The 22,848-nt window shown below is 48.9% G+C and overlaps 1 protein-coding gene across 1 annotated transcript in view; it reads left to right on the plus strand.

Annotated features, from left to right (window-relative positions):
- The window catches only part of gfra4a (GDNF family receptor alpha 4a), a 342,275-nt gene that overhangs the window by 308,088 nt on the left and 11,339 nt on the right, over positions 1–22,848 (plus strand). The window contains exon 7 of the mRNA XM_070547213.1: positions 19,323–19,492. Within this exon, the coding sequence (XP_070403314.1) occupies positions 19,323–19,492 (170 nt within the window). The remainder of the gene's footprint in view (positions 1–19,322; positions 19,493–22,848) is intronic.

Genomic DNA, 22,848 nt, shown 5'->3' on the forward strand with positions numbered 1-22,848 from the left:
AAACTAATGAGGCATAAAGAAAGAACAGTGGCAGAGAGAGTCACAGTTGTTTGCAGACAGAGGAGGGGGAATCTGCTGAGAAAAGAGTGCGTCTCTAGAGTGAGTGCACTCAGGTTTTAAACAACAGCTGTCACTCTGCCTTACCTCCTCATCACAGCAATAACGGCCAAATCACCATGCAGAACACTGACTTCTTCATTTTCTAACCGCTGAGTGTGTCAGGGACAAAAGAGAGGACAGATGGAGGTGAAGCTAATTTATTTCTGCAGTCATTAGAAAATTTCTCTCACATTGGGCGGAGTGAAAGGAGGAAGTGAGAGTAACCAGCGATTTTTCAGGCAGGCGGAGGACAGGGTGGATGTGATCTGCTGCCTGTGGGTAAACTATGAAGTCAGTGTATGAAAAAAGTTCTTAGGGAAAACTTAAAAGTGAAAGAGTGGGTGTGCTTAAACAGCAGTGTCCACAGATTTAGAAAGTAGCTGTCACAACAGCCTACCACTGAAGATTTCGATTGGCACTTTGTCTCTGTGAACAGCTGGTGTTGCACCTCCCGTCCTTTAGTCTGCCAAGCTCTCACTGCTGGATGCTGAGGGGCAACAGCACACTTATAGTGCTCCAGCATACCTGTCCCACCAACACATTTGACCCAAGGCACCATTAGCATTCTGATACACAGCTTCACCTTGCTAACGCCTGCACATTCTCTGAAATCTCATCTGCTGCAGAAGTCAGGAAACTTTATAAAATATAAACATAAAGACATAAATCATGAAATGTTTCTTCAAATGTAACAGAAAATACAACTATGCTGCGTGATGGTTCTGTTATGAAGGGGGCAGATTCAAATCCCTGCTATGGCCTTTCTGCCAGGAGTTGTCCCCCACCACAGTCCAAATATGTCCAAGTCATCCACACTCTAGAGTGTCCCTATGTGTGAAGGAGTGTGAATGTCTCCGTGTCCCTCTGATGGACTGGAGACTTGTCCAGGGTTAAACGTGCTCAAAGAACCATATTCTGTTTTTTCAAGCATCACTTGTAAATGGATAAAGTTTACAAAGATACAAATTCCTTTTTTTCAGGGGTCAATCTTGGTTTTTGGAAGGGAAGACATGTCATGCAAAGGTAAAATGTGACTGGCCAGCTGTCCTGATCCGATTAAAGGTCAGAACAACTGAAAAAAAAATTTTTATGATTATTTCTGATTATAATCGGTTATTCTGAGTTTAACATGCAGGCTGAACATGAAAATAGTCTCCTACACCCATCTCCTACATTAAAATGTATTTTAGCTGAAAATAGACAGTAAAACTCTAGGATTAGAAAATACTGACAGATCTACGTCGCACTGTCACTTAACATTCACAAACTCACCCATTTGACTCACGATGGGGATGTCTGTTGTTGGTTTAGCGTCCAGGAAACAGCAAAGAACGTATCAGCTACTAGAAGCTAACATTAGCATTAGCAACTCCACAACACAGCAAAACTCCTCCAGGCTCGTGTTACTTGTAGAGATAAAGCATCAGCAGTGCAGAGTAAACAGAGTCAGTAGTTGAGTCGCGTTGGTGTTAGCCGATCAAAGGTGAGATGTCTAAATATCAGGAAATAAGTCTCCAAATCCTGCCGTCTGAAGCTACAACAGCTGACTACATCCTCATACAGGTGCACCGGAGCTTGGTTCCCCAGAGAATGACCTACAAGGCATTCATGCCTACTAGAGACCACTGAAGATATATTAAAATATGAGTAAAGCTGACCTTTAACTAAAACAGTTAAAACCAATAAATAGAATAAATGAGTCAGTGAGCCATATTTTCTCATCCTATTTTTATTTCGTATCAAAGTCCTTAGTTTTTTACTTAAGAAGGGAGTAATGTGGGGAACCCATCAGTTCTTCATCTTTGTGAAGTAGCTGATACCCCGTCTTGCATCAGCAGACATAGACGAGTGAAGTCGCCACACTGATTGGTGCAAAATCTTGTTTGCAAAGGCAGAGCACCTCGGGAGAATGGATCAATTTGTTTTGATCCTGTGAGAAATCAATGTTTGTGTGTCACACCCTGATCCCCCACTGAAGGCTTAGGAATCCTCTCACTAATAACCAGTGAGTCGTCCCTGAGATCTGATGGCTTTCAGTAGAAACAGATGAAATAATGGTGTGATTTTTTATGTCTGAGCACCCACAGTCATGCTACAATACAAGCATGGAATATAAATGGGAAGTTCTCTTGTTCATGTCTTCATTTGAGCATATTTTAATTGAAGTTTCTTTCATGCAAATGTAATTGCAGCAGAGAAGCCCATTAGCTGGGTGAATATGGGTGCTTATGGAATATTAATTTATCATGTGATCATAAGTGATTCTAGTTGTACTTGATCCCAGAACTTGAATTAATGAGTTTCTTTGGGGACAGTGAATTAGACATTGTGCCGAATGCACTAATTCAATTCAATTCAGTTCAAAAATACTTTATTAATCCCAGAGGGAAATTGATTGCTGTAGTAGCTCAGAGTAATAATAATAATCAAGTCATCAAAGAGTTGTTGTATATTACAATGGCTGTTGGCAGGAAGGATCTCCAGTAGCGGTCAGTGTTGCAGCCAAACTGAAGAAGCCTCTGACTGAAGACACTCTTCCGTTGTCGGACAGTCTTGTGAAGAGAATGCTCAGGGTTGTGTGTGTGTGTGTGTGTGTGTGTGTGTGTGTGTGTGTGTGTGTGTGTGTGTGTGTGTGTGTGTGTGTGTGTGTGTGTGTGTGTGTGTGTGTGTGTGTGTGTGTGTGTGTGGTTGTTTCCTGATTCTCTGGAGAATCCTTCTTTGCATCATCTCCTCCAGCGGTTCCACAGTCGTCCCCAGAACAGAACCAGCCTTTTTTATTAGGCTGTTGAGCCTTTTCAGGTCCCTGCTTCTGATGCTGCTACCCCAACAGACGATGGCTGAAGAGATTACACTCTCAACAACAGACTTGTAGAAGATCTGCAGCATCTTGCTAGACATTGAAGGACCTAAGCGTCCTCAAGAAGTGCAGTCTGCTGTGTCCCTTATTGTAAACGGCTTGGCTGTTCTTTCTCCAGTCCAGTCTGTTGTCCAGGTGAACTCCAAGGTATTTGTATTCCTCAACCATCTCCACTTCTTCTCCCATGATGGAAACAGTGTTTGACTCCACCCCTTTTCTTCTGAAGTCTAAAATCATCTCCTTTGTTTTGTTCACATTCAAGGTCAGATGATTGTTTCCACACCATGCCACAAAGCGCTCCACCAGCTCTCTGTACTCAGCTTCCTGTCCATCTCTGATACACCCGACAACTGCAGAGTCATCTGAGTATTTCTGTAGATGACAGGTCTCTGATTTGTACTGGAAGTCTGAGGTGTACAGGGTGAAAAGGAATGGTGAGAGTACAGTCCCCTGTGGTGCTCCAATGTTACTGATCACCTGGTTTGATGTGCAGTTCTTCAGCCTCACAAACTGTGGTCTGTTTGTCAGGTAGTCTTTAATCCAGGCGATAGTTGAGGCCCCCACCTGTGTCTTCTGGAGTTTCTGGCAAAGTACATCAGGCTGGATTGTGTTAAATGCACTGGAGAAATCAAAGAACATGACCCTCACAGTGCTGCCTGCTTTGTCCAGATGACAGAGGAATGGTTGAAGCAGCTGGATGATGGCATCTTCAACTCTAACTCCATGGCGATAAGCAAACTGCAGCGGGTCCGGATATGTTCTAGTTTGCTTATTCAGGTGGGCCAACAGGAGTCTCTCCAGGACCTTCATGATGTGGGATGTCAGGGCAACCGGTCTGTAGTCGTCATTGACTGATGGGCGAGTTTTCTTTGGAACTGGAACAAGGCAGGATGTCTTCCACAGGACTGGAACCTTCTCCTGGGCCAGGCTGAGGCTGAAGAGGTGCTGCAGAATCCCACAGAGCTGCTCTGCACAGGCCTTCAGTACTCTGGGGCTGACACCATCTGGACCTGCAGCCTTGTTCCTGTTCAGTCTCTCCAGCTGCTTCTTCACCTGACTTCTAGAGACAGATAGGTGGGAGGGGGAGGTAAATGGGGCAGCAGCATCTCCTGACTTGGTTGAAGACAGATTTATAGAACCAGAAGAGTCCATGACTGTGTTAGAGGACAAACGAGCTGGCGTGTGACAGGAAAATGTTGGATCAGAGGAGGATGGGATGTCTGATTGGCCGGGGATAGGCGAGGTGGATGATGGGTTTGTTCCTGAACTGAACCTATTGAAGAACTTGTTCAGTTCATTGGCTGTGTCCAGGCTGCCATCTGTGCAATCCTTCCTCTGCTTGAAGCCTGTGATCTTCTTCATCCCTGACCAGACATCTCTGATATTGTTCCTCTGTAGTTTGTTCTCCAGCTTCTTCCTGTATGCCTCCCTGCTGTCTCTGATCTTGATCTTCAGTTGCTTCTGTATACTCCTCAGTAATTCCCTGTCTCCCTCCTTGAAGGCTTTTTTTCTCATTTAGCAGATTCTTCAGTTCACTGGTGATCCAGGGTTTGTTATTAGCGAAGCATGTCACTTTTCTGGTGGGTATGATGTAGTCCACACAGAAGTTTATATAGTCAGTGACACATCCAGTCATGGCATTGATGTCCTCTTCATATCCTTGGCAGAGAGTCATCCAATCGGTGGTCTCAAAACAACCCTGCAGGGCTTCTTCAGCATCCTGTGACCATTTTCTCACAGTTCTTCCTGTCACAGGTTGCCTCTGAACAAGTGGATTGTATTCTGAGCAAAGAAAAACAAGATTGTGTTCTGATTGTCCCAGAGGAGGTCTTGTATTGGACATGTATGCATTCTTTACATTTGCATAACACAAATCCAATGTCTTGTTTTCTCTGGTGGAGCAGCTGACAAACTGATGAAATGTTGGAAGTGTAGCAGAGAGCGAGGCATGATTAAAATCACCAGATATAGCCACAAATGCATTGGGGTGCTGGGTTTGTAGCTTAGCGACAACGGAACTGATGGTATCACATGCATTTTCAGCAATGGCAGAAGGTGGAATATAAACGGTTGCCAAGACATCACTGGTGAACTCTCTGCGCAAATAATATGGGCGACATATGTGATATTATTTAGGTTTACATCAGTTTATTGTAAACATTCATCTTTATTAGCTGTACACAGATGAAAAATGAGGTTTTTATCCAGTGACTTTTATTTCTATGGGAACCTGTAATTACAAAGGACTTCTACCACACGTCCTCTTTTCTGTGTCAGCGCCTGAAAGGTGTCAGAAGCAGCAGTCGTTTGCAGCTCACACTGAGGGTGTGACAGCGAGGAGATGTTTCCAGTGGCTGCAGATCTGAAGCCAGAACTTGGAATGCATCCTTACTTTATTATTAAAACTTTAACATGTGCTTTTTTCATGGAAGCTCATTACCGCAAATTAGATTGAAAAATAGATAATTTGTGTCTCATTATCACATAGCTATATATATTATCTTATTGTTCTTAGATAAAATCTCATAATTACTTTCCTATCTCATTATTATGAGATAGGAAAGTGTCAGACTCGAAGACTGGTTTCGGGAGTACGAGCTTTATTAGGGACTGCTGGCTGCAAGCGGTGCTGGAAAGGCTGACGGAAGGATGAGGTCTGAGTTAGACAGGTGGAGGTTAAGCTGTATTAGCTTCTGAATACTCTGATGATGGAACATGGTGGAACAATGACTGAGTGAAGAGCCGGTGTGGCGTCTTCCATATATAGACATGGATGACGTAGGTGCAACGTGGAGGGAATCCCCGCGAGGGGCATGCTGGGTAATGTGGTCCGAGACAGAAGCCGGTCAGCTGGGGGGAGCCCGGCCTGGGGGCTTGGACTCTGACAGGACCCCCCGGTCCATGGACGGCTCCCGAATTCCCGGGCCACCTCGGTGGGCCCAGAAGTCCGAGATGAGGGCAGGGTCCAAGATGGAGCGGGCCGGCTCCCTGGAGCGTTCCTCGGGGCCGTAGTCCGCCCAATCCACAAGGTATTGCCAACCCCGACCCCGGCGGCGAGCGTCCAGAATGCGCCGGACGGTGTAGATGGGCTCACTGTCGAGAAAGCGGGCCGGCGGAGGTGCTGGAGCCCGAGGCGGCAGGAGTGAGGATTCCACATAAGGCTTGAGCCGGGAGGTGTGGAAGGTGGGATGGACGTGAAGGCTTGTAGGCAGCCGCAGCCGGTACGTGACCAGGTTGATGACCTTCTGCACGGGGTAGGGTCCGAGAAACCGGGGAGCAAGCTTCCTGGAACCGGCACGGACCTGGAGGCCTGCCGTGGACACCCAGACCCTGTCCCCTGGAGCATAGGAGGGACCCGGGCGGTGCCGGCGGAGGTGTTGGTGGGATTAACGGGCGTTGGCCTGGGTGATGGAGGCCCGTGCCTTGATCCATGCGTTCTTGCAGCGCCTCACCAGGGATTGAGCGGCCGGCACCGCGACTTCGGGTTCCTGGTGGGCAAAGACCGGAGGCTGGTAGCCATATCAGACCTCGAAAGGGGACATCTGAGTGGCCGAGGAGGTGTGGAGATTATGAGACAGCTCCGCCCAGAGGAGGTACTTATGCCACTGCGAGGGCTGGGCCGAGACAAAGCAGCGGAGGTACCGGCCCAACTGTTGGTTTGCCCGCTCCGTTTGACTGTCTGTCTGTGGGTGGTAGCCCGAAGACAGGCTGACAGAAGCTCCCACTAGATGGCAGAAGGCTTTCCAGAAATGGGCCGTGAACTGGGGACCACGATCCGAGACCACGTCGACCGGGAACCCGTGGAGACGCACCACGTTCTCCAGAAACAGTTCTGCAGTGCGTCGGCCCAAGGGGAGGCCCGGGAGATCGATGAAGTGAACAGCCTTGGAAAACCGGTCAGTGACCATCAGGATGGTGTCAAGGTCGTTGACCGGCGGGAGACCCGTGACAAAGTCCAGCCCCACATGGGACCAGGGGCAGCTGGTCACCGGAAGAGGTCTGAGGGTGCCAACCGGAGCCTGGGTGGATGCCTTAGAGCGGGCGCAGACGTCACAGGCGCTCGTGAATTCCTTAACGTCCCTCTCCATATGTGGCCACCATAGAGCCCATTTAAGGAACCTGAGAGTCCGAGAGAAGCCTGCGTGACCAGACAAGCATGATGAGTGGGCCCAGGCCAACGCCTCACTGCGACAGGCCGAGAGGACGTAGAGCCGACCAGCGGGGGTCTTTGGTGGCGCTGGGTCACCCCGCAGGGCGTTTTGGATGGCCTCCTCCAACGGCCACCCAAGGTGGGCCACAAAACGGTGCTCCGGGAGGATGGGCGCCGGCTCGGACGTGGGCGCTGAATGGGTGAACTGGCGGGAGAGGGCGTCCGCCTTCTGGTTCTTTGTCCCGGGGCGATAGGCGAGATGGAACTCGTAGGGTTCGAAGAAGAGGGCCCAGCGTGCCTGGCGAGGATTTAACTGCTTGGCGGACCGTATGTGGGTTAGGTTCTGGTGGTCAGTCCAGAAGGTAAACGGCTGAGTGGTGCCCAGAAGCTACTGCCTCCATTCCTCCAACGCTCATTTTATGGCCAGCAGTTCACGATCCCCCATGCCGTACTTCTGCTGGGTGGTGGAGAACTTCCTGGAGAAGTAGGCGCAGGGATGTAGCCTGTCGTCGGGGCCGCCTTGGGACAGGATGGCGCCGACATCCGAGGCGTCGACCTCGACCACAAAAGGGACTGCCTGGTCCGGGTGGCACAGGATAGGAGCCGATGTGAAACGAGCGACTAGGTAGTGGAAGGCCCGAACGGCGTCTGGGGTGAGCCGGAGCGGTTGACCAGGAGGGCTCTGTCGGGTGAGAGAAGTGAGAGATGCTACAATAGTGCTAAAGTCTTTGATAAATCGATGGTAGAAGTTGCAGAAACCCAGAAAGCTCTGCAGTTGCTTTAGGCTGGTAGGTAGGGGCCAGTCCTTAACCGCCTGGACTTTCTGAGGGTCCATGGGTAGACCTTGATCCGAAATCTGGTAGCCCAGGAATGGAACGGACCGCTGGTGGAAGGAGCACTTCTCGGGCTTGCAGAACAGGTTGTTGTCCAGGAGCCGGGTCAGGACAACGTGAACATGGTGGCGGTGTTCAGCCTCTGACTTGGAGTATATCAGGATGTCGTCCAGGTAGGCAAACACCCACCGTCCCAACATGTCACGGAGGACATCATTGATGAAGCATTGGAAAACGGCGGGGCTATTGCACAGTCCGAAGGGCATGACCTGGTACTCCCAGTGACCGGTGGGGGTGATGAACGCCATCTTCCACTCATCTCCAGCTTTGATACGGACCAGGTTGTAGGCGCTCCGGAGGTCCAGCTTGGTGAAAATCCGCGCCTGGGAGATGGCATCCAGGGCGGACTTGAGGAGCGGCAGAGGATGGCGATCTCTGACTGTGATCTTTTCAGTCCTCTGTAGTCGATACAGGGGCGGAGATCACCCTCCTTTTTCCTCACAAAGAAGACGCCTGCGGCACCTGGGGACGACGAGGGTCGGATGAAACCCTGCCGGAGGGCCTGGTCAATATAGTCCTCCATAGCTCTGGACTCGGCGGGGGAGAGAGAAAAAAGGCGCCCCCCGGGGTGGACTGGTTCCTGGCTGGAGCTTGATCTCCATGTCGTATGGACGGTGAGGCGGCAGTGCGGTGGCTCGCTGCTTATCGAACACCGCAGCCAGATCCCGATAGGGCGGTGGCAGATTGGGTGGCGCCGAACCGGAGCCACCTTCCGGGCAGTCAGGTCGAGGTGGAGGAGGAGAAAGGTGGGTCCGGCACTGGACCCCCCATTCCAGAAGGCGAGCTTGGGACCAGGAGATCCGTGGGTCGTGGAGGCGGAGCCAGGGAAACCCCAGGATTAGAGGAGAGGAGGGAGCACGGATAATCAGGAAATGGAGGGTCTCCCGGTGGCCCTGGACTGTAATCTGGAGAGACTGCGTTCGGCTCTGGACAGGGTAAGGCTGGAGGGGCCTGCCATCCACCGTGGTCACTGGTACAACCCTCTCCAAGTGGGGATCCGTAGGCGTTCAGCCAGATCCACATCCATAAAATTGTCAGCGGCTCCCGAGTCCACCGAGCACGTGCATCTGGAGCGAGGTCTCGCCATATTGGAGGGTGACGTGCAGAAGGAGCCGATTGGAAAGGGCAGGGGTTGGAGGTGACCCAGGCTGAGCGACCCCGAGACTCAGTGGGTTCCTTCGTTTCCCGAACGGAGGGGGCAGTTCATGCGTCTGTGGTCGGGGGAACCACAATAGGCGCAGAGGCCCTCGCGCCACCGTCGCTGTCTCTCCTCCGGAGGAAGGTGGCCCAGTTGCATGGGCTTTTCAGTGGCAACGGGTCCGGGAGTAGGCGTGGGGGGATGAGGAAAAAGTCCAGGCACCCTGGATGGGCAAATGGGAGGCTTGGGCCGAACCAAAACCCGCTGATCCATGCGCAACGCCAGATCCACAACTTCATCCAGGGTCTGGGGTAGCTCCTTGCTCGCCATCTCATCCCGGATGTAGATTGCCAGTCCCTCCAAGAAGATGGCTCGAAGGGCAGAGTCATCCCACCGCAGCTTAGCGGAGATGGTGCGGAACTCCGACGCATATGCGCACACAGAGCGCTCCTTCTGGCGGAGTATTAGGAGTCGTGTCTCTGCCCCCATTTCGCTGCCGGGTGGAACAAAAGTCTTTCTGAGGGCGGCCACGAATGCAGCGTAGTCGTTGCACTCCAGTGATTTGGAGTTGTAGAGCGCAGCGGCCCACTCTGCCACACGTCCGGAGAGCAGGGAGGTGAGCTGTGCCACCCGAGAGCGCGCAGTGGGGAAGCGTCCTGGGTGGCACTCGAACTGCATGTCGAGGGTAGCAAGCAGACCTTCTGGACTCCCCGTCTCTCCATTCCACTTCTCCGGGAGACTGAAGTGTGGCTCTCCCGTCGGTGGAGTGAGGGCTTGCAACTGGAGTGCATGAACCTGCTGCTGGAGTGCCGTGACGGCAGTAGACATCTGCAGGGAGAGATCGGTCTGGGAGTTCAGCCTGGTGTTAAGCCGGTCGACCAAGGCGTGGAGCTGAACGTTCTCGCTAACAACCTGCTCCAACTTCCTCTTCATCTGCTCGAACTCCGCTGGATTAATGGACTCAGTCATCCTGTCAGACTCGAAGACTGGTTTCGGGAGTACGAGCTTTATTAGGGACTGCTGGCTGCAAGCGGTGCTGGAAAGGCTGATGGAAGGATGAGGTCTGAGTTAGACAGGTGGAGGTTAAGCTGTATTAGCTTCTGAATACTCTGATCATGGAACACGGTGGAACGATGACTGAGTGAAGAGCCGGTGTGGTGTCTTCCATATATAGACATGGATGACGCAGATGCAACGTGGAGGGAATCCCCGCGAGGGGCATGCTGGGTAATGTGGTCCGAGACAGAAGCCGGTCATCTGGGAGAGCCCGGCCTGGAGGCTTGGGCTCTGACAGAAAGTTATAATTATGAGATAGTAGCTCATAATTATGAGATAATGTCTCATTATTATGAGCTACTGTCTCAATTATGACTTTACTATCTAATAATACTCAGATAATATCTCATAATAATGACAACTATCTCATAAGATTGAGATAATATCTCACATTACTTAGCTATAGAAATTATTTCATTGTTATGAGATACTGGATCATAATTATGAGATAATTATGACTTAGCTGAGATATATCTAGCTAAGTCACTGTTATGAAATAATATCTCATTGTTATGAGGTAGTTAAGTCGTTATTATGTGATATGATTTCATTATTATGAGATAGTTAAGTGATTATTTTGATATACACATTTTTTATTAGAGTGGCAGGAATGGGAATACTTTCATTTTAGCATGTAGCGTTAGCTTTGTGTAGCTCAGCATGAGCCAAAATGCTAATGTAATGTTTTCATGTTTAGAGGGTTGTACTACCAGTGATATAAAATGTAAATAATCTCACATGCTGCCTCATGTCTCTGAGTGTGACCACCTTCTTTACATCTTTAAGTCAGACAGCTAAAGTTGCAACAGAGAGGTGGGTCACAATGGTATCACCCCTACAGGAGGTGACAATGGGAAACTAATATTTGCAGAATAAAATTTTAAAAATTTGTGTTGTTTCCTAATTAGGTGCAGTGATTAAGTTACTACATACTGCCTCCATTAATAACATAATGTAGATGAGCCATTAATGCTAATGTCATCTGAAGGACACATAGGTGACTGTGCTCTTATGAGGATTGTTTCATTGTGTTTAAATGTAAACTCTACACAGGTGTCCTGTTTTTCTTCTCAAGCAGAAAGCACAAAGCCGCCCACGTTCTCCCAACTTTATTGTGAAAGTCATAGTGGGGTTGCCTTTGCTTTTAGCTTGTTTAGTTAATCTGATTCTTGCCTCCGGCTGATCGACTGTATTAACATTTGAAAATGACGAGAAGACTTTCCACATTTTCTGTTGTGTAAGAAGACAGAGGACATTCTACAGTGGGTGCTCTGCTGCTCGTGACCCTGTATGGTGCTCATATTTTACTAACCAACAAAACGTAGGGTTATGTTATGTGAACCCCGGTTCTTTGATAACAGAGTGAGGTGTTTCACTATGGGAATCGCCCTGGCGTGACCAATTACGGAAGCTCCAATGACATCACGTCTGTCCCTTATAGACTGGTTGCGCCATGCCCTGGCTCCGCCCACCCAGTATATACACGGCCAACCAACCCCTCCTACTCATTCGGACGATTTCTTACCGTCACCAAAAGAAGGGAACTGTTGGGGAAACACCTCACTCTGTTATCAAAGAACTGGGGTTTACATAACGTAACCCTATGTTCTTTTTCTAACTTCGTTTGGTGTTTCACTATGAGAGATATGGCCCACTCCCGGAATTCATGTCCATCCCGAAGCGAGCTGCAGCAAAAATTCTGCTTAACCACTAAGCAGATGCTGTGCATCCTGCCTCCAGCATTGAATGCACCAGCGAAGGCTGAGACACATCCAGCCTGTAAAACCGCACAAAAGTTAGCGGCATGGCCCAGCTAACTGCTGCACAGATATCCTGGACTGACACCCCACGAAACAGGGCCCAAGATGTGGCCATGCTCCTTGTAGAATGAGCCTTCACCCCCAGAGGGGGTTCAGCACCTTTGCACCTATATGAAAGGCTGATTGCTTCTACAATCCAGTGTGCCAGTCTCTGGCGAGACACAGGTTTGCCTTTATGGGCCGTGGCCCAAGAAACAAACAACTGGTCTGATTTTCTGAGACCAGCAGTCCTGCCCATATAAGCCCTTAAAGCTCGAACAGGGCAGAGACGATTAAGCTTCTGCTCTTCTGCTGAGGAAAAAGGAGGTGGGTGAAAAGCCAGCAGCTCCACAGGGGAGCAGCTATAAGATGACTCTTACTTTAGGCACAAAAGCTGGATTGGGCCGCAGACAGTCTTTAGTGTAGCCAGGGGCCCATCGTAAACACGAGGGACTGACTGACCATGCCTGAAGGTCACTCACTCTCTTTGCAGTAGTTAAAGCTACGAGCAGTGCAGTTTTTAAAGAGAGGTATTTCAATCCAGCCCCATCTACCGGCTCAAAAGGATGATGACAGAGGACCTCCCGAACAAGAGAGAGGTCCCACAGTGGTACCAGTCGCCTAAAGACTGGTAGCTTACGGCGAGCACCCTTCATGAAGCGACTCACTAATGGGTGTTGCCCCACTGGTTTGTCACCAAACCCCACATGGCATGCAGAAATTGCAGCCAGACACACTTTAATAGTGGAGAAAGCTTTACCCTTGTCCACCAGACTCTGCAAAAAACAGAGTACATCCCCACCGAACACTGAAAAGGGATAACGTGTTTTTCTTCACACCACCCCTCAAAAACCCTCCATTTACAGCTGTAAAGAGAGCGAGTTGAGGGGGCCCTAGTGTTTTGAATGGTGTCAGTGGCACTTGGGGGCAGGCCTGCCACGCTCAGATTCCACCTCTCACGGGCCAGGCCCACAGAGACAAGCGGTCTGGGTGAGGGTGATAAATCTCTCCCCTGGCTTGGGACAGGAGATCCCTGCGGACAGGCAGGGGCCACGGTTTGTCCCAAAGTATCTGGATTATTTCTGCCACCCACGGCTTGGATGGCCACAATGGAGCCACCAAGATCAAAGACAGGCCCTGTTCCCTCACTCTTATTAGAATGGGGAAATCAGACTGAGAGGAGGAAACGCGTACAGCAACACTCTTGGCCACTGGTGAGCCAATGCGTCGACTCACAGAGGCGCGTCCGCGTCTGTCAGGGAGAAGAAGAGTGGGCAGTGGGCGCTTTCCCATGAGGCGAAGAGCTCTACGGTAGCCTGACCAAATCTCTGCCATATTTGGTGCACCACCTGGGGGTGGAGTGTCCATTCTCCATACAGAGGATTTCCTCTGGGCAGAAGGTCTGCCCCTCAGTTCCAGCTGCCCACCACGTGTGTTGCGCGGACTGAGAGGAGTCTGGAGCTGCACCACACAATTATTTCCTTGGCTAGTGAGTGCAACTGTAGGGAGCGTGTCCCGCCCTGACGTTGATATAAGCTACCACTGTGGTGTTGTCCGTCTTCACTAAGACATGATGGCCCCTTAAGTGGGGCAGGAAGTGCTTTAAAGCAAGAAACACCGCTAGGAGTTCCAGCACATGTATGTGAACCCGTTTCAAACTGCGTGACCAAATGCCGTTCACTGCTCTCCCCATCAAGGTGGCCCCCTAACCTGTAAGAGACGCGTCCATCATCATGGTAACTCTGGACACCACCGCCCCCAGCGGAACCCCAGCTGTGAGAACTTTTGGTCTCTCCAAGGCTGGAGAGACGACATGCACGCCGGAGTTATTTTCACTCTGCGGTGGAGATGATGGCGGGAGCACAGTCTTAACGACCTCACCCACCGCTGAACATCTCTCATCATAAGAAGCCCCAGTCGCACCACAGAAATCATCGACGCCATGAGGCCGAGAAGGCGCAGGCAAAGTCTGTACGATGCACGGATTCCTAACTGAAAACGTGCGACACACTGTGTGAAGGACGCGATCCTCTCTTCTGACAGCGAAACACGATGAGAGTGAGTCTATCTGAAGACCCAGATATTCTGTGAACTGTATGGGGAATAAACTGCTCTTTGTCCAGTTTATTTTGAACCCCAGGTCGGTTAGATGGTTCAACACCACCAGCGCGTCGCTGGCTGCTTGCTCCCAGAAGGGAGCGCAAATCAGATAATCGTCTATGTAAGAGAAAATTCTGATCCCACGAGTCCTCAGTGAGGACAGCGCTGCCTCCACACACATGTGACAAACCAATCTCCTGGGCGGACGGAACGGCAGAGTGTTTAGTGAGTCAACATTCTGAAAGTGTACTTGCGTACGTGTCTGTTTAACACCGGCAGGTCGAGTATGGGACGGAGAGATTTCCCTTCCTTCTTTGGAATGAGGAAGTAGGGCGAATAAAAACCCTGGTGGGCCTCATTGCTCGGCACCATCCTGATCGTTTTTGTCCAACAGTGAAGCGATATCATTTTCCAGGATATGCGCAGAATCCTCTCTTGCCACTGACTGTATTATCCCGTTGAAACAGGGCGGTTTTGAGGCAAACTGAAGCCTGTAACCCCGACAAACTGTCATCAGAACCCACGAGGGAACTGCGGATGCGCGCCACCTCTCGCCCCGCGCCGAAAGCGAGCCGCTGTTGGGTGACGTCATCACCCGAGCAGCCTCGACTCGTCCCGTGGGAAGAGCGAGAAGGCCCTCTGCTGGGCGCAGAGGGACCTGATGGGGTTTGTTTATTATTTTTTGTGGAGAGCTGTCTGCCCTTGGCTGAATGCCTGGCTGCAAAAAAGCTGTCTTTATTTTTAAACGGTCCCCCTGAACATGTTTGCACACATTTGGGAACAAAGTGCTTGGTGACACTGACTGTGTGCTCATTCGAAAACTGAAAAGTGTTTGGTGACACTGCGTTTTCTGCTCCACACCCTCGTCTCTCTGAACTGACGAGGGAGGAGCTAACAAAACTCCTGCTGGGCTGGGAACCACAGGAGTGTCTGAACCCTGAACACAGAGGTCTGTTTGTACCTCTGAAAACCTCCTCTTCTTCCGGAGAGGAGAAGCAAGAGCAGCTAGGATGTCTTCTTCCTCTTGCCCTTGCAGGGGTGAGATGAGAGGTTCCTGGCAGCTGCTGCTGCAAAAGAGTGCTTCCCCCATGGGCGAGGGTTCTCCATCTTGTTTGACTGACCACCTGCTGATCGCTGTGGTCTAGCACCACCCTGTCGACCCTTTGCCGCTGAGGCGGCGGCCGCAAATCCAGGCTTTGGTGCCTGAGGTGGCTGAGGGTTATGTTTACGAGGCAAGCAGAGATTGAAGGCCTCACCTTCCTGCTTTCTGCGGGTACTTGTCTCAGTCATCTTCTCCAAGGCAGGGCCAAAGAGACCTTTGGTAGGTTCATATGCTTCATCCATGACATCAGCTTTCTGGATGTCACCTAGGCCTGACAGGTTTAGCCACAAGGCTCTCTCACCCAAAACCGCCAAACCCATCACACATCCACAGCCCTGGACTGCTCCTCTAGAGGAGCGCAGGATGAGATCATTCACCACACAGATTTCATCCCATAAAGCCGGGTTAGGTGCCCCAGAGTCCAGCTGACGACCCATTTCCTCCAAGATTTATCCTTGATAAGATGACAAGAGAGTAACCGCATTGAGGGAACACACAGATTGGCCAGCATATTTGTACATCCTCTGCAAAATGGATGCCGGGAGATGATCCGTTTTAGATGGGAGAGAGATGCTGGAAGATGCTGACATGGATCTGCGGTTGGGGTGAAGGTGGTATGCCACTGAAGGCTCCACCATTGGGGGTTCGGCCAGCCCCAAGTCCCCCATTCCATGCAACTCCAGTTTAGAGCATCCCTTGGTGGGGAGTTTGCTCTTAAATGGGCTGGACCAGTAACGGCTCATTTCTCTCATGCATGCTGGGACAGCCTGGAAGAGGTCTTGGGGTGGAGCGGAGGATAGTGGGAGATTCTTACCATCATACAGGTCTCGTTCCACCCCTTCTGCCCCTCGGGCTGCAGGCCACTGAATGTTGAGCTTTGTCGCCGCTCGTCTGCAAACCTCGTACAGATCGGCGTCCCCCTGCGATGCCACCCCAGTGCCGCTAGATGGCCTAGAGCATTGAGCTGGGAAAGTGGAATCCTCTTCCTCCTCTTCCATGTCCAAGTCAAGGAGGTCTGAGTTCGCATCACCTCCAGCCTCGTCATCACCCGCATCGAGCAGCCCACTGTCCACCAGCCCCTCGAACAGAGGAGGTAGCGGGGGCTCCTCTTCCATCATATCCGCCCAGCTAGTGAAGGCTCGTGGCTGATGGTTGTCACCTGTATCAACAGGCGTGCCCGAGCCGAGGCCTGGGTCCCGGCCGTTAGCCACTGCCACCCTAAGCCTCCTTTCCCTTATCTTCTCCGGCATGGAGGAGCAGTGAGGGCATGTCTGCGGGTTAGCCAGCGATGCCTGGGCCTGAGCAGCACCCATGCAAGCTATGCACATAGGATGAGGGTCCCTGGCTGAAATTGAAGCCCCACATGATGCCAGGCACAGGCGGGATAAAGCCTCTTTGGCCTTCGGTTCCGACCCGTCCGTCGGGGCAGGGTTGGAAGCCATATCTGACAGTCTGACTCGTCGTGACACGTTAGTCTGAAAAAGTGTAGCAAGCTAGTTAGCAGGTGTAAGTCTGCAACTAAAGCTATATTACATATCTAGGGCATCTAGGGCAACTCGTGACACGTCAGCTGCATCAAAGTAGCTCATTAGCAAATAAATGCTAAATAAGCACAGGACAAGCTCGCCTCAACGCGTTAGCTTGAGCCACACTCGCTAATTCTACTCCGTCAATGACAACCGAGCAGCAGTAGGAGCAGTTCGCCGTGACGCGTTGACTGTTCCTAGTGAAGTGTGACAAGTGACTAGAAGCACTTACTCAGCTAAAATCCAGACTGCGTTGGTACTGCGTTCAGCGACGTATCCTAACGGTACGCCTGGGAACAGTTAAGCAGCTAACCAAAGATGGCCTGAAAATCGCTGAGGGAGCAAATTGTAGTTTCTCACGGGAAGAAAGCGAGAATGAGTAGGAGGGGTTGGTTGGCCATGTATATACTGGGTGGGCGGAGCCTGGGCACGGCGCAACCAGTCTGTCAGGGACAGACGTGATGTCATTGGAGCTTCCGTAGTTGGTCACGCCAGGTCGATTCCCATAGTGAAACACCGAACGAAGTTAGAAAAAGAACTGCTGGCCTGAGAGGGCCTGAGAGCATATGTCCTTGGTTTTCACTGAGTGAATAAAAGCACTGTTAAAATACGTCCTGCTGTTTAATGCATGTAACTGCGACCTTAGTTTCAAATGAATCATGGTGGAGAAATGCAAAGTTTTATTGGTCGAACAAAACAGAAATAGTGGAGTTAAAAACGGTTAATATGTGATGATACACTTTGATGACTCTCCTTCTTAAACCAATGAGTTTGAGTGCCTTAATGATCCTAGGAGCTATGTGTTCTGGGAGTACTTTCGTCTTTATTAGGGCCTCCCATTGGACCTTTTATCTGTGTTGAACCAAAGAACCAGGCCTAGAGGGTGACAAAGGTCTCACCCTGGAGCTGGGCTTGGGGTTGAGGTCCATGTGCAAGTAAGTAAGTAAGTAAGTAGTGAGTAGTAAGCAAATGGTATTTACATAGCACTCATCACAGACATCACAAAGTGCTTCGCTGATCAAAACAAACAAAACATAAAGTCGTAAAATCATAATGATCTTAAAACAGAAATAGATTAACATAAAACAAATGAAAGATGATTATGAATTTGAGTTAAAAATAAGAACTTAGGTTTAACTAAAAGCAGCTTTAAATAAAAGGGTCTTTAGCTGTTTTTTCTGTGTCCAGACTGTCAGTACAACGTAAGCATAAAGGAAGATTATTCCAAAGTCGGGGTGCAACAGTCTGGAAGGAGCATCACCTCGACTTTTTTGGAACTTCTAGAAGGTTCGCCGGGTGGACCTGAGGGCTCGGGTTGGAGCATAAGGCTTTAACAGCTCAGTAATATATGGAGGACCTTGTAGAGCAGGGGTGTCAAACCCAAATTCACGCTGGGCCAAAATGAAAAACTCGGACGAAGACGGGGGCCAAACTCAATATTTATTAAAAAGTGACGGCAAATGTGCACATTTCATTTATCTGCAAATATGAACGTTTGAACCTTTTCATTTGGAAACAAACTTATTTTTGCAGTAACACTGAATGTGGAATAACCAAATTACACACGAGCAAGTTGATTTTAAATAAAGCACACATCAGTGGTATTCATTACTTCTGTCTCTATTTTTTTAAATATTTTTTTCATTAAAATCTGCATTTATTCAGCATTTATTCTTATTTTTTTATCTTTTGAATCTTTTAAGTGTTTCTAGTGTTTGTTTTACCTCAAGTGGAACAGGTAAAGTATCCCAGGGTCTAGCTCATGAGTGAGGGAAGAAGGGTGTGGAGACTGGCCAGCAGGTTGGGCCAGCATCTGCAGTGATGTGGACGCTGAAGCCGTGAAGATGAAACTGAACCAGTCCTCACTTTGGTGGTTTGGACTTTGGATCTCCCAGTGGAGATGTTGTCCTGCCGGCAGTATGCAGAGTCGACCCAGGACAGGTTGGCTGGAAGAATTGTGTCTCCATGCTGGCCAGGGAATACCACTGGAGGAGCTGCTGCCCTGGCAGCACAGATCTGATTCGTGCTAAGAGTTGTGTGACTCCGACACGTTTGTGTTTAGCAGAAAAACCAAATGTGTTCTAAAGGTCTGATGAATTTTTACTCACACACCTTCTTGTCTTACATAATGACACAAGTAGCGAGACTGAAGAGCAGTATCTAGTCAGTCTCGGGAACAGCATGTTTGATCTTATTCGCCAGGTATGATTAGCAGAACAGAATGTTTTACATTTGTAGACATTTTCCTTGCCGAGTGGCCGGCAGAGATAGCATCACATACATTTGAAGTACTTGTATTCAGGGTTGTTGTTTTTTTTTATCTTCAGCTGTGAATTTTCTCATCTGTAAGCAGAAAATACAGATTCTAATCCAGTTGAGAAGGGTTGAAATTGCGTCGATTCTTGTCCGTGTGTTTTTTGCAGATTGAATTTTATGGATCGTAATAAAGAAACCTGAAACTCACAATAAAAGGTCTCCCATTCTGAAATTATTCCATAACCTGTCACTGTCAAGAGATGATCGGGCGTGACTCATGCCAAAAGTTTCCTTTTGGAAGCCAGATGTGTCACTAACTCCTTTTATTTCTGCTTTTGTGTTGCAGAAAATGCCATCTTGGCCTTCGGGAATGGATCAGACGTGAAGACCGGAGCCAGCCAGCCTGGGATGTCGAGCCCAGCAACGGACAGCCAGAGCCAGCATTTGGTAACCACCACCCCGGGTGTCTCCATGGAAACAGAGCAGAACGATCTGCAAGCACAGATACCTACTCAGGTGAGATGAGACGGAAGACTGAAAACGTGATGTGCAAACTTCTGAAAGGCAGAGGCTCCGCTGGAGATGACCCGCCTCAGAACGGGGTCATACGCGAACTTTTGGTTTGGGTCACTTTGCTGTCTGCTGGTTCCTTTTTATGATTAAAATTAAGTGATTGGGATGTTTTGGGAAAGCACGTGGATTCAGAATAGAGTTAAAAAAATACAACAGTGCACACGAATATCTTGTTAAAAACCAAAGATTTTATCTCTGCCTATACCGTTTGTAAGAATCATTTCTTTTTTGAAACAAGATCCTTATAAACCCGAGAATCCATTTTTACTCGTTCTTTCAGAAATATGATCAGTCACTCTGAGTTTAACATACAGGCCATGAAAATAATCTTCCACCCCTATTTCCCTACATGAGCCACGGTTAGAAGAAAGACGGGGAAACGCTCCGGTCAGAAAAGCCAGACAGTTGTGCATTTCATTGTCCAATAAACATTCATGGACTCACCCATCTTGGCTGCGGAAGGCAGTTGTTGATTTAGCATCCAGGAGAGAGCAGAGCATGTCCCAGCTAGTAGAAGCTAACTATTAGCATTAGCAACTCCACAACATGGCAGAGCTCCTTCAGGCTTTGTTGGGGCTCAGAATGACCCAGGAGCCAAACAACCCTATTATAAAGCTCTACTATAGAACGACCGGGTTTATGCACTAAGCCAGCATTTGAATATTGAGCTGTGTGCTGATTGGTCAGTTTACCCTGATGGCTCTATTGGTGCATTTATTGTGCTGTCATCTCGGGCTGGGCCAGGTGGTGTCATTGCATTTTCATAGGCATTGTTGGTCCTATTATACACACCCACCTATGAACTGATTGGTCAGATGAAGCTATGTCATGCTCAAGCCTACCTACTAGATGGAGCTTCTGACTGGCGCAGGTAGAATCAGCCAGCAGCGGCTTCCCACATGCACGGTTCACTAGCAGTCTGGATGCAATGGGGTAAGCATCTTCTCTGACTGCAGCTCGGACCAGAGCTGCAGCACGAGGACTGACCATCTGCTATGAGAGCTCTTGGATGGGAGAGGAATCTACAACGGCACCACTGCTCAGTGAGAACCGAAGGAAGCTGCTCATGTTGGCTTTTCTTCATTGCCTTGTGGCACTTAGGAAGGACACTCCAGTGGATCCGCCCATGTACTCAGCAGTGGCCTTGTTCCTGAGAAGGCTGTGGAAATGCATCCTGGCGTCAGGGGGCCCCACCCAGCCCACGCTAATGTCTACAGCCTGCAGTTTTGGTGTTGGATCTTGGCTGTTGTAGAAGAAAGCAAGAACACTGAAACAACTTATGGATAAATTATTTGAAGCAATTAAAGAGCAAAAAGATTCAGTGGAAACAAATCGTTACAAAACACACATTGCTCTTAGATCCTAGCATAATGGACGATGCAGTTTCACCTAAACTTAGCACCAAATCAAAGGAATTAAGTGTTTGATTATTTCTTTGTTGTAACTATGCTGCACCTTTAGTATGAGGTAGAACTTGTGAGGATCATCCATCAGTGGAATGAGCAACACAGCTAACAGTTTATTTCTTGTGCTTAAAATGTCATCACACATCTGACACATGAAGCATTTCTGACACTAATGGAGCTTCACTCATGTGTTTAATATTGCAGTGGTCGCTAGTAGGAATGAATGCCTTGTAAGTCATTCTCTGGGTGAAAAAAAGCTCCGGTGCACCTGCCTTTGAGTAAGTAGAATTCAGCTGGAAGGGAAAGTAGCGTCAGCTGGCAGGAGTTGGAGTCTTATTTCCTGATATTTGAACACCTCCCCTCTGATTGACTAAAAACAACATGACTCTACCACTGGTTCTGTTTACTCTGCACTGTTGGTGTTTTACCTTCACAAATAACAAAAGCCTGGAGTTCTGCTGTGTGGTGGAGTTGCTAATGCTAACACTTCTGCTAGTCAAGACCTTCTCAGCTGTTTCCTGGGTGCTAAACCACCAACAGCCTTCCCCGTCGTGAGTCAAGATTGGTGAATTTTTATTAACGTGTGACGTAGACCTGTCAGGCTTTTCTAATCCTAGTTTCACTGTCTATTTTCTACCAGAAGCTAATGCAGGAGATGGGTGTAGGAGACTATTTCATGTTCAGCCTGCATGTTAATTTCAGCTTGACCAATGATGTTTCAAAAATAATGAGTAAAAAATGGTTTCTCAGTGACCTTGCTCTCTAAAAGTTCCTCCCTCCACACTGGAGGGCACGGAGGAGTACTTGTGAGAAGGCGTAGACCGGCTTCTTCTAAACACCAGTTTGCTCACTTGTGTTCTTCAGTCAGTTTGACCAGTTAAACCGTCCCCATCCCCCCAAAAAGGAGACAGCGTATGCATCATTAATAAATCCCATCAAATCACAAGCAGCAGACCTTTGTGGGACATACATTTTAATGCTCACTGACAGTCTGCTTGATATTAAACATGCACACACTTCTGCAGATTTTACTAATAAGGAGAAAATTATGAATAATCTTCTGCGGGCAAAGGAAATATGTTTAATGCGCTTTGTTCCTTCTGGGATGTAAAAAATGCTGTAGATAACGTAACTGACAATCTGCCAACAGATGTAAATAAACTTCACAAGCTACATGTATAAGTAGGACACACTCATTTCCAGAGGGAAAGTCAAAAACTCAAATGACGTTTTTAAGCCTGGTTTAGTCAGAGCTGCTGGTCCCACACACGACTGTCTCATCCTCTGGCTGCAGGGAAACCAGGAGAAAGTCACGCTTTGCTGAACGTGGATATGTTCTACCTGATGGCTGAGGAGGTGTATATAAAACGTCACTGAGTCAACAGCGGCCACAGTTAGTCCCATTTAGGAGGTCGTTTTCCGTAACTCATCAGAAACTCAGCTGAAGGGATGCTGCTCTGCTTTTCTCCTAAGTTCTCTCCAGCAAGGCTCAACTCTGCAGTGTTCCATTAATATTAATAGTGTTGAGATATTTTAATACATTCTGGAGTTGTACTGTTTTCATCCCACATGCACACGGCCCTGTCATCACTCTGAAGACCGTGTTTTCATCTGCAGCTAAACCGTTCCCCTCCTGACCTCTCAACTTAAACTGAGAATGTTATTTCAGCAACTCATTCAGACTCAGCTTACAGCTCAGCTGAGACAGACCCCTGCATCTGCAAGAAGCACGGGTACAGACATCTTCCTTATCCACCGCTCAGACACAGGTGGAGCAGGGGCGTGTCCAGATCTTTTAAAATGGGGTGGCCCAGGTGAGGCACAACTTTGTGCATGGGTGGCACCAATGGTTATGCTTTTTTGTTTTACCCCCAAGCCTTTTGTGGACAATGA

This window comes from Nothobranchius furzeri, chromosome 18 (genome assembly GCF_043380555.1).
Source record: "Nothobranchius furzeri strain GRZ-AD chromosome 18, NfurGRZ-RIMD1, whole genome shotgun sequence".
In the NCBI taxonomy this organism is placed as follows: domain Eukaryota; kingdom Metazoa; phylum Chordata; class Actinopteri; order Cyprinodontiformes; family Nothobranchiidae; genus Nothobranchius; species Nothobranchius furzeri.